Consider the following 12,558-nt stretch of genomic DNA (forward strand, 5'->3'; position numbering starts at 1 on the left):
CATAATTATTAATGAAGATAATTAATGCTATGCTACACGTTAATCTAACCCTAACCTTAACCGTAATCTACATAACCACAAGGAAACAGTTTGGCGCTTTTTGTTTTCAAATGAATGCAGCAGGTTAATTTTTTTAAACAAATAAACAAAAAAACAAAATAAGATGTTTTAATTGTGGGGACCAGTTGTATGTCCACACACACACACACACACACACACACACACACACACAAAAAAGCTGACATTCGGTCCCCACCAAGATATAAAAACATGGCGTCACACACACTATAAAAAAAAACTTCCCACCTTAACCCACACCTTGTCAGGGTAGCGTCTCCATGGTTACAGGAGAGAGTGTTCTCATAGGGAAGGGGGAATTGAAACCTTTTCTGGCCTTGTTCCAGATTCAAAGCAAGAGAAAAGACAATTCTTTGGAGACGGAATAGAATGGACAAACGACAGATCTGTCTATCAGTTATTATATTTTGAGCGCTATTTCGTAATGATGGCCAGACAGGAGTGGTTTTATGTTAAGGGGGTCGTATCTTTCAAGAGTAGTCTGAGAAGTCAGCTTCTGAGCTGTGGACACAGTGCACTACAGATACACGTCTTAATGTCAAGAGACAAAGTTTTTCTTCTGAAATCCACAAAGGACCGTAATTAGTTTTTGTTTTAAGCAGTGATCCATTACATACGTTTTTTTTTTCCATGTGCTGTTTTTGAGCTTGCAGTGACTAAAAGAACGAAAAGGTTTTTTGTGTGAATTTCCCCGTTGCAGTTTTTGTGGTTGACCCATCCCCCCACTTCCCTCTGCACTCACTCACTTAGCTCGCTCTGTCGCACTCTCTCTCTCTCTCTCTCTCTCTCTCTCTCTCTCTCATGTTGTCTCTTAGGGTTGAAGCCTACTAGGATGAAGAAGAAGCCTCATAATCTTAATAAATGTTTCATAAAGGTTTCACTCCACATCTATAATTGAATAGGAGATGTAATATATCGGAACTTAAAAATGCACGAAACTATAGAGCATTACGAGTTCAGTCTGTGCAAAGATTTAAACATTAGCTGTTCAGAAATCCAAATCAGCAGCATCACTGAAGATCTAGCGACAACACTATCGAACAAGCGCTCATCAATCTACTGATCTTAGTGAGAAAACTGAGAAATGTAATGATATGAAGTGATGCATTTCCTTTTGCTGAGTCATCTGTTGATCCATCTGATTTATAACTGAACAAGAAGAAATTTGATCATGTAATACAGAGTACTGTTGCTAGCCTATTTGTACCTCATTTGACATGCAGTCAAATGCTTTGGTAGATAAGGAACTGTGATATTTGATGTCAGTGCAGCGCGTTGCACAGGAAATCACACAGTCGAGTGAGTTGTTCTGCAGCAGCGTACTTCCTGTGCTACATCTGATCATATCCACGACCTTTCACTGTATGAGCTGCACTACTTTGAAAGAACACTGAGTTTAGATGTTATAGGCTTATAGAGGTTATAGAACTTAATGCAGACGGTTGTTAATAAACAGATTGTATTCTCATGTAGGTGGGTGAGAAATGAAACAAAAGAAAAAACAGGTGTTGGGCCATCCCAAGCCACCAGAACAGCTTTAATACACTTTGACATAGATTCCACACATCTCTGTAACTGTGCAAGAGGATGAACACTGTTCTTGGTGATCGTGATGGAGAGTGCTAGCATCAAAAACTCCTATAAGTGTTCAGCTGGGTTGAGATTTGATGACTGTGAAGGCCATTGTTTATTATTCGCATCCTCATAACTCTGTAATGATTCATAGTGATGTTTCCCTCTAAGTGCACAAGTAGGAAAAATAAGCCTCCTGGCTTTTCCTTTAATTTGTTACCAATCTGTACAGTACGTATATCTTAGAGGGGGAAAAAGGATTGATTCTTTGACTAGCTTCTTCTCACTATTTTCCCATAAGGGTTTGTCCAAACAAACCTATTAGGATGATAGGTGGAACTGTAACTGTAATTGGATAGTCTTTGGTTGGTTAAAGATTGTATTTGCTACTTTTCTGAAAACAAAAACCTCTGTTGTACCCCAAATCTTTAGGAGTACCCCCTTTAGGGTGCTACATAATTTTAAAATATATAAGTTTCTAAAAAGGTGACACTGTATATAAAAAAGTCTACACAACCCTGTTAAAATCGCAGGTTTTTGTGATGTAAAAAATTGAAACCAACCGGAATCATGTCAGATTTTTTTCCACCAACAAAATTCAAGAGAAAGAGAAAAAACTCACAATAAGCCGGTAGCATATCCCTTAGAAAGTATGCACATTCCTTAACTAATAGGTAATTACTAATAAAATACTAGTAATATAGTCTTTTTAAGTAAGAATATACCAACTTAGCATTTCTTAATTTCTTAATTTTATTCCAGTGCAAAAATGTACCAGATCTATCAAAATCCGAGGTGATCTGTGCACAGCCCTCTTCAAGTCATTCCACAGGTTTTTGATAGGATTTAGACTTGGGATCTGACTTGGCCATTCCAAAACTTTGATCATCTTCTTCTAGTGCTATTCCTTTATTGACTTGTGCTGGAAGGTCTTTTTTTTTTTCTCCATCTTCAGCTGTTTAAAAGAGGCCTGCAGGTTTTGTGCCAAAATAGATTGATATTTGGAGCTATCAACAATTCCCTCTATCTTGACTAGAGCCCCAATCCCATCTGAAGAGAAGCAACCCCATCGATTGATGCTGCCACCCACGTGCTTCACTGTGGGTATGGTGTTCTTTGGGTGATAAAATGTCTTGTTTTTGCACCAAACATATCTTTTAGAATTATGCCCAAAAATTCGACCTTGGTCTCATCAGACCGTAATAAATTTTGCCACATGGATTGGAATGATTTAGAAAGAATATTTTTTTAGTGAGAAGGCTTCCATCTATTCACCCCATAGTCCAGAAACATGAAATAAGAGACTTTTAAACAATTGCGGGGTGTGACCAGTATAATGTTGGTGTAGGGTTCTTGGCAGCCTCCCTGATAAGCTTTCTTTTTGTATTTTCATCAATTAATGAGGGACATCCTGTTCTTGATAATGTCTCTTCTCCTGTGGTGCTGCATTTTCTTGTTGATGATGATGGCCTTCACAGTGTTCCATGGTACATCTCATATTTTGGACATTCATTTGTAACCCTCTCTTGATCAATACCTTTCCACAATGAGATCCCATACATGCATTGCAAGCTCCATGGCTTCAGCAGTCAGATGAAACCAAGACAATGTCAAGAAAATTCTACAGAAAGCGCTGATCTTTATCTGGGGTTAATCAGAATCACTTCATTGATATAGTATATGATCATGAATTTTGAACATGAGATTGAATGTGATTGGTTCATTTTGAGCACAGTCACATGCTCCATTAGAAAAGGGGGTGCACATTTATGCAACCAGATTAATGTAAGTTTTTTCTTGATCACAAAGTTGGTTTTCACGTGAATTTATTTAGTTCCTAGAAAAAGATCTGACATGATTGATCTTGGTTTAATCTTTTATAGCACAAAAACCTGCAATTTTAACAGGGATGTGAAGACTTTTTCCGTGCACTGTGTATACAGATGATGAAAGATTAAAATGCCCTGATTCTTTAAAAGCTAGCTCAAGAAACCAAAGACTCTTGAGATCCACAATTAGACAGGTTTCAATTTCCATTGAATTTCCACACAAAACAATAAATATATAAAGTTGAGTCGCTGAAAATGAATCGAGCTGTCCTTCATGTCTTCTCGGCAAAAACATCAGGGAAATATTTATCTTAGTAGAGATATTTGGTTTCGTAGCTTTAAATATACATTTAAAAAAAATTCCTACAAGTGTGCATTCAGATGCTGCTGATCTTTACTTATTTCTGCAGGTGGACACACAACCATGGTGCAACCAGCATTGTCCAAATTCCCACATACTTCCCACAAATACATCTGCACTGGCTGACTTATCACTTCCCACTGACCATTTTAGAGGCTTACTTCAACATTTCCTCACTGTTGCAAGGGTTAAGCAATGGCCAGGGCAAAGTGAAACAGCGTGTAAAGAGAACAGAGAACAAAAGAATTGTGTTCAAAGATGCGAGATAGCTGGAAAATGAAAAGCTAGTAATGAAGCAACAGAAGCATTAAATAGTACGTCAATTGTGGGTTAAAAATGACTTAAAAGTTATGTTTCATTATGTCTGACCACAACCTCTACATCATAACATAATACTACATAATACTAAGAATAATTATGAATTAGGTTTTTAAGATGTTTGTCCTAACATGGGTGTGTTCAAATAAATAAATTTAGGTTAGCATTAAATGGAGGTGGGATAATGATTAAAATGATGCAAAACCAAGTTCAAGAAAGATAAAGAACCTTAGATAGGTAACATCCGTGAGATGGAGGTGCGTCGCTTTTATCTAAAGTTCACCCAGCATTTTTTTTAAATACAATGGTTACCACATTAGAAAGCACCATAAAGCACCGTATTAGATTTCCATAGGCTTGAGTAAGTATCGATATTAAGCATTTTTGCACAGGCGATGACGAGAAAAAGTGAAAGAAGAAATGAGAAAAGAACGACAGCAAGGCTGTGACTGTTAAACCTCTTCCTGTGTGGTTAAGACACCACGTGGCCAAGAAGCTTAAAAAGGAGCGCTACTCCTCTCCTACGTCCATTCCAACTCGGGCCGAAGACAACGAAGACTCTAGTAAGACCGAGGGACAAGAAGACGCTGAAAAGAAAAAATAAAGACGCTCCATTGGGTATTGGCTTTGGTATAGGTATTGTATGAGAAAATGACTTAATTGACTTACTTGGAACAAATTGACATAATTTGGTGCTAAAATATGTGATCTGAATTTTAAAAAATGCATATAATGTTGACTTTAATGGTAATATTATCTTAATTTTTATAATATTTATATAAATATTAGACTTCGATGCATTGTTTTATGCAAAAATACGTATGCATGCATTTGACATACACAATTAATGCATATTGAATTACTATAAAACCTTAAAATCGAATTCTTTAATTTATAGAAATTATTTTATTCATGTATTCTGTGTAATATTTAATAGTATTATATGTAATATTCTCTGTGATATTTATGTAGTATGGCTGGAAAACCTTATGTAACGCAAAACGCCAGCCACTTCCTGTTAACTCATAATGCAGAAAATTATAACATTTTTATTTATGTACCATCACAATATGTCTCTCCATAATGTAAAAAAAAAAAAAAAGTTGTATACTTACATCTATGTTGTAAGATCTCAACGTATCCTGTAAAAAAAATATATTTAACTTTCAATATGTTATGTTGGTTTGCTAGAAACAGCTTACTCACTCCGATAAAGATGGCGGCCATGCTCGAGTTAGCATAGCGTGGAGTAAAAGAAAGAAGTAACAGGTTACACTTCAAAAATTGTAACCAGTCTTTAATTTAGAGAACAGTTAACTAAAAATAAAGTTTTCAACGTTTAACAAGATGTTGTTGGTTTCAGTTAGCGAATCTGTTCGTAGGTTGAAAAGAACTTTATGTGGAATTTTGCAAACAATTAAGTTTTGACTAATTATTTTTTGTTTGTTGCTGTCTTAAATAGAGGTCTGAAAATTCTGTGAATAAACATACAAGTACTGAGATATGACCAAAAAGTCAAAACTGTTTGCAAATATTTTTTATATATGACGTCAAGACGTCACATTAATTCAAGAGTAACAGTTTGGGTGTGGTTTACGCAGACAGCTGTAAAAGAGCTGGAAGACTGTTCGTGTGTATGTGCCTGTGTATGTTAAGGGGGAGGGGAGCCTTAACCACTAACTCTACAGGTGCAACTGATGAACGGAGGACCTGGAGACGGCTGCGCTTGGGAAGTACAGTGCAGTCATCCATAAAGTAGAAAGCACTACTAAACCCCTCGCCACAGTGTAGTGTTTCCTACTTTATGGATGAGTGTACTGTTGGCTACTGGGAGAACGTTCTCACACTTTAACGACTCAACATGGTGGACAGAGAAAAAGAGGAACTGGCTTTGTTTCATAAGACTGTGCATAGCTCACTGTGTAAAATTTAAGCCACATGAGCTGCTGCATATGAAGAAACAAAGCCAAGCTAGTTGTTGCTAACTTGTCTGATTTGTTCTGGACATAATGTTTAAGTGTGCAACATTGTTGTATCTGATTTCACTTTTCCTTTTCATTAATAAAACTGAAAAAAAAAAAAAACACTCTTTGTTGTCTGTTGCATTTTTAGCTTTGTCTACATGCATACACTATGTTTTTACAGAAAGTATCATTGAACTAAAAACCTTTCCATATTTTTCCACACACAAAATCACCACAAAACATAAGATTTTTCTGTAAAAATAGATTTTATTTCTGTAAAAAGGTCAGCCTAAATGACAATTTCCTCCTTCAATGCGCAATAGTGATCTTACTAGTCATCACGCCAAGACCTGCTTCAACATGCAAAATAAAGAGAAAAAAGAAAAGAAAAAGAAAATTGTGAAAAAAGAACTATTTACAAGTTTCAAAAATTGATTACAAAACCTCAGATTTACAAAACAGGTTCCTGTTCTCCGTGTGACACTTGCAGAAATTCTGAGAGACTGACGCGAGAATAAAGCTTCTCGTACTGTTTGAAAATACCGTACGTCAAAATCACAAAGTGCAAACCGTTGACCTGAACACTGTACATCATCACTGTACACACACCGAAGTATCAGCTGATATCTTCCAGCTTGGCCTCCACTGTAGCCAGTTTTTAAAAAAAACATCCTACAAATACATTGTAGAAGTAAAGAAATGCAAGGTAATATTATAAATACTTAAATATCGATAAATAAGGCCGTGTCTGGGTGCGACACCTTCATGCATGCAGTCAGTAGAAGTACAGTAAAAGTAAACATCGTAGTAAGACTAAACAAGGTCTCGTAAGGCTAGTAAGTTACTGTGGTCTAGCTGTGGGTGAAGATTAGCAGAGAGTAGCTTAGCGCTAGCGAAAGCACTGGGATCAATGTGGTGCAAGCCTGCGAACTACAGTAGCTGGTTGAAAAGCAAGTTTTAGGATTATAGTACAGCTTAGGGATCATTGCTTGCCTAGAGTTACCTACAGGCTACAGAGAGAGAAATAGTTTGACTGTACAGTACAGTGCCTCCATCAGGGCTGCTGTTTTTAAATATTTTAAGATTAACACAGTCAGCATTTAATTAAAATATATCTACTGGTTCAGCACAGAACCAAAGTGAACTTGAGCAGAATCCTAGACCTGGACTTCTGGTCTATAGAGTATCTGGTGCTTGGACCCCGCTCTCTCATCATCTCCCTACTGCCATAGTAACACAAAGAGGACCAAAAGGTTTGGCAAGAGTGTGTGATGTTCTGGTTTGGAACAGCCACCGTGTTCACCTGATACCAGTTAAGCCAGTTTTACACTGTGAGATTTCAGCATCTTTTTAATATTACACTGTATGCCATGCTGTGTGAGCTGATCCAACAGAAATCTGGGCTGAAATCTATAACAGACTGTGTAATAGCATGCTCTCTGTGTCAGATTATATCATGAAGATCCTCTGATTACTGAGAACTACTGTGTCCTGTTTAGGTTATTAATCAGCACAACCTGGGCTCGTACAGAAAATCATTGTATAAACAGGAACAAGCCCTCGTTATAACAGTAGTGATGTTATGAGTAAATGAATACATTCTTCAACGTGAACTTGACGTCATAAGGATTTTTGCCTGTCTGTTAGAGCCGCAACTCACTGTACGAGGGCCTAGACGTGTAACTTTAGATTAATTAATGTGAGCAAGTCAGGATTTTTGTTTATATTTCGTCATATTTTGCCGCTACTGTATTCGTAGCTGTCTGTCCTGTGTTGTTTAGGTGAACATTACAGAACAGGTCACACGTTGAGATTTTAATTAAAAAAAAAAATTCTGACAGTTGCTGTCTTTGGTTGCAGTGGTACTGAATTGATCCCATTATCCATTCGAAGTCCACCATTTTTAAGTCATGACTGAAGAATTCTTGTATGTGTGTGATATTATAGCCTGCGACAGCAAAAACTGGCCAAAAATCGTACAATGAAAACCCTTCATGACAGATGAACATCATACTTATGCTTTACACATAGTTAGTCCTCAAAGCAGAGCTAAATAACTACAGCATATCGGACAGGAGTCACTCTGTATACCGTGAATGTGTTTTCATACTAATTTTCACCCCACACATGCACGAATGATGAATTTCCCTCTTTTACGCACACACACACAAGCCTTTTGGTGCTACTTGAGTCCCATGAGGGAGGCAAAGACAGACCAGAGGAAACCTCCAGAAGTTTGTCCTTATACACTGAAGGAACGTACTTGTTTAGTACACACATCAGCTGAACAAATTCTACTCTTTCCCCACTGTGATGTGAATCTTTTGAGAGAAATTATGACAGAAATATTACATAATGCACACCTGCATACAACAGGATTTAACCTTATTGCCATATAATACACGAACACCAATGAGACAACCTTAAAGGCTGAAAGCACAAACAAAACAAAAAAACCCACATCCACCTGATCTAATCTAAACTGATCTGATGTTTTCACCATGACAACATGACGATTCAACTCGGGGAGCAAAAAAGGTTCGTTTTAAGTCACTACCTGTAGTCTTACAGTGCATTCATTGGCGTCACAGTAATTACGAGATGACCGCTCTATTCTAGACTTCTATTCTGAGCTGCTTATCTCTTCAGACTCGGAAGATGACACGCGCGAGCTTTTTACGTCTTTCCGATAACGATTTATCATGTGGTCAATATCAGAAAATGATATGGGACTGTGTGATAGACAACGAGTATAAACCTGTCTCATTATGAAGGGTTGCTGCTTAGACACGAGAAAAGTAGCACGTCTCGTTCGTTCCATGTTTTTGGTTTAATGATTATGCAAATTCAGGCATTGTTATCTAGAGGCGCAAAATACACTGAGAAGTCAATGCAAATCCGTTCATTTTGTACCTGCAATGCGATTTACTAAACCTGAAAGTCAGTTCAGGGACACGGTTTGTTTGCGCAAATTAATACACATGAAGGGCATGTGTTAAATTTGTGGAAGCCTGTTTTGAGCATTTTTTTTTTTTTTTTTTTTTTTTTTTTTTTTTTAAATCTCACTGGTTTGTGTTAGCTGACATTAAACTTGAACTCTCTGCACATACTAGAAACATTTAGTGCACGCATTTAGCGCACACAAAAGGTATACTGTTTCCTCTCTGTACTTTGATGTAATTCACACAATTATACTGTGTAAATCGCTGACTACTTGTACATATTAATTTGCTACACATCTAAATCAGTGCATCTTAGTAAATCAAGGCTGTAAAGTTAAATCCTGACGTTATATTACAACTATTTTAACTTTAAAACAAAGCCAGCATTGTTGGTTCGGTGTTTGTTTAGAATTTGACATCACCCACTGGTGAGTCATAGCTTTCAGAATATTCTGTGTATTTACTAGTTTGATAAAGATGTGATTTTTTTTGGTTTTGTTGTTTTACAAGTCAGAAGTTGTACTGTGAAGCTAAGGAAGAAGAACACACCTTTATCATGGTGGCAAAAGGAGACAAAACAAACCAGAGAATTAAAAAAAAAAAAAAAAAAAAAAAAAAAAAAAACCAAGCACCAATCGGTCACAGAGTGTGACATCTGTGTCCTACCCTAAATCTACCCATGAAATCACAAATACATGCAGACGAATTAACATCAACATGGAGAAAGTGCAATCAGCGAATTAGTCAATGTAACAGTCTTTAGCTTTTATTCCTTCTTGCTGGAGCCCAGCTTCTTGAAGAGCTTCTTCCCTTTAGAGAAGAAACCTTTTTTCTTTTTGCCAGGTGGAGAGGTGTTGGTGACAGCATGGTCCCCTGGGGGATGGAGGACAGGAAGAGGATGGCCTGATAATGGAGAAGGACCCGGGTGGTGCTCAGGCTGCTGGTTTGGAAGGAGCGATTCAGGTTGAGAATTGGGTTCAGTCTGGGTCTCGTCTGGAGGGCTTGACTTTAGGGGCTCCGTCTGGTCTACAGACGCAGCGTGACTCACCTTTTAGGCAAAAAGATGGATGTGTCATTAGAAGAGGGATTTTCATTCATTCACACATTTCCGATGGCGAAATGATTAGAAGACAAAGCCGCTGGACTTGTGGAATAAAGATGTTTTTAACACTCATTTCAGTACACAAAGATGAAGGTGATTTTGTAGCTCAGGTCACTCCCACTCAAATGGAATTGAGGTCAAGGAGAAAGAATGCATGCTAAAGAAGTTACTGGGGTCATGGTCTTGGGGCTTTAAGTGGGGAAGGAGCACAAGCGTAATATGTGGGAGAATCGTGGGTAAAAGGGAAACCAAAGACGGGGTCAGTATGAGACTTACTGCTTACTGTTTAAAGTGCACACCCCGCCTGGGCCTCTGCACGCCAACATGCAAGAATAAACACACACAAAACAGAAAACCAACTAAGCCATGCACATGCACATATATGGACAGGCAGAACAGACAAGATGTGATGTGTACACCAAGAAAAGAATAACTGTTAAGATGGTATAGAATGGAGAACAGCATGCTGTTGTGTAGTTTCCTGTGCTGTGAGGGTGTGTAGAAAAAAAACAACTTAGTTATCACGTGATGCTGTGTGATTTGCGCGCAGTCACATGCACATCATGGCAACAAACTGTTTTGGCACGCATACACACAAACACACACAGACACACACTCCTACCTGTGAGTCTCTCCGGCTGCTGGCTAGAGTGTGCTCGGGTTCTGCTGAGTCATCCCCGTTCTCGGGAAAAGCCTGAAGGAAGTTGGAAGGTACCAGCCCTTTCTGTCCATTTAAATCCCCCTAAAGTAGCAAGAATAACACATCAGAAAACTTTAGAAAGTCCCATCAGAAAGTTCAGAAAGTCAACCTTACAGGTCTTAAAGGGACCTGCACCTCTGAACATTCTAGATATAAATAAGAATAACAAAATAAATGTTTTTTAATTTCCCAAGAACTGACCATATGTTTTTATGAATATGAATGAAATGAATATGATTTATGAATTTATTTAGTATATAATGTGGGCAATTTCAATACACCTACCTCAGCTTACTCTTGCACAGCATTATATTGCACAAAACAGCTGGACATATCTGTACTTTATAACAATTATAGTCAGACTGTTGCTGAACACCATTTTATATTTTAATAATTAAAAATAAATCCCCTTTTCCGAGTCTATGTAAATTCTATTTTATGCCATAAAAAATGCAGTCCTAAAAAACATTTCACTATATGGCTTGCTGTGTATGGTTGTGTGTGTGTGACAAATTCTATCTGAATTTGTATATGCATGATTATGCAAAATAGAAGCATCCTCATTTTCCCTTGACATCCTAAACAGCTGGTTAGTTAGCTAAGTAAACTAGCTCACAGTTGCAACTTAATGAGTCTTTATTGGCCACATATACATTACAGTACAGTGAAATTCTTTTCTTCACATGCCCCAGCATGTCAGGAAGTTGGGGTCAGAGCGCAGGGTCAGCCATGATACAGCGCCCCTGGAGCAGAGAGGGTTAAGGGCCTTGCTCAAGGGCCCAAAATTGACAGCTTGGCAGTGCTGGGGCTTGAACCCCCGACCTTCCGATCAGTAACCCAGAGCCTTAACCGTTAAGTCACTATTGCCCCCAACTTCTATCTTCTATCTAAGCCTTGATTTGCAATGTTATATTCTCAGCCGTTTATTTATCAGTAGTCAAACCTGGTAAAATAAATACCCAACAATGGCCATTAGCTAGCTTGACAGCTGAGCATACAATTTTTGTGGCTAACCGTTATCAGGTACCACGTCATCCTCTAAAATCAGACATGATCATCATTACATAGCCGTGGAACTCATCATTAACCCAGTTCATATGAAACTCTCTCTAAACCAGTATTAACACTGATACAGAACTCTCTGTGGTAAATGTGATGGTAAGGTAACAAATCTGACTCGTACACCCACCTATATCATCTGAATCAGTAATCCAAGAATTCTCACCCTTAAAAAAAGTACAGGTTTGAGCTCAGTTCTACTTTAATACAGAAGAAAAAAAAGAGTGGACACCAATGTAACCTTTTAGATCACAGTTGTCACTCAGTCCTAAAGGCTTCATGAATCACAGATATTAGCTTCCTCCACTCTAAAGTTGACTACTCACGTAAAAGAAGCCATCGTCATCCATGTCTCCAAACACATAGATGATGTCTCCAGCGTTAAAAGTCAGCTCAGCCTGTAGAAGGCAAGAAAAGGAGCATGTATGTGAACCTGTGTGCTAACAGCGCAATGGGACGCATTTATCTAACTGGACACGAACAAATTCTTTTGTAATTTGGTATTTATGAAAATCCTGTTAGTTCATTCTAAACAGGGCTTTTCACACTGCGCGTAACCCTGGGTTATCGTCACTTTTAACTGCGGGTAGAGGAACGCTTTACACTTGTAATTTAGAAGTGGGGTCAGCACCG

At 38.0% G+C, this 12,558-nt stretch overlaps 1 protein-coding gene across 8 annotated transcripts in view; it reads right to left on the minus strand.

Annotated features, from left to right (window-relative positions):
* Positions 1–6,354: 6,354 nt before the first annotated feature.
* Positions 6,355–12,558, minus strand: part of LOC108260062 (RIMS-binding protein 2) — a 141,093-nt gene continuing 134,889 nt past the window's right edge. For 7 of the 8 annotated variants that reach the window (XM_053676841.1, XM_053676842.1, XM_053676843.1 and 4 more), the window contains 3 exons: positions 12,252–12,323; positions 10,789–10,908; positions 6,355–10,112 (listed from right to left, as the gene is read on the minus strand). In XM_053676841.1, the coding sequence (XP_053532816.1) occupies positions 9,831–10,112; positions 10,789–10,908; positions 12,252–12,323 (474 nt within the window). In that variant the 3' untranslated portion in view covers positions 6,355–9,830. The other variant, XM_053676847.1, reaches the window with a different exon arrangement.

The sequence above is a fragment of the Ictalurus punctatus genome, chromosome 28 (genome assembly GCF_001660625.3).
Source record: "Ictalurus punctatus breed USDA103 chromosome 28, Coco_2.0, whole genome shotgun sequence".
NCBI classification, from domain to species: domain Eukaryota; kingdom Metazoa; phylum Chordata; class Actinopteri; order Siluriformes; family Ictaluridae; genus Ictalurus; species Ictalurus punctatus.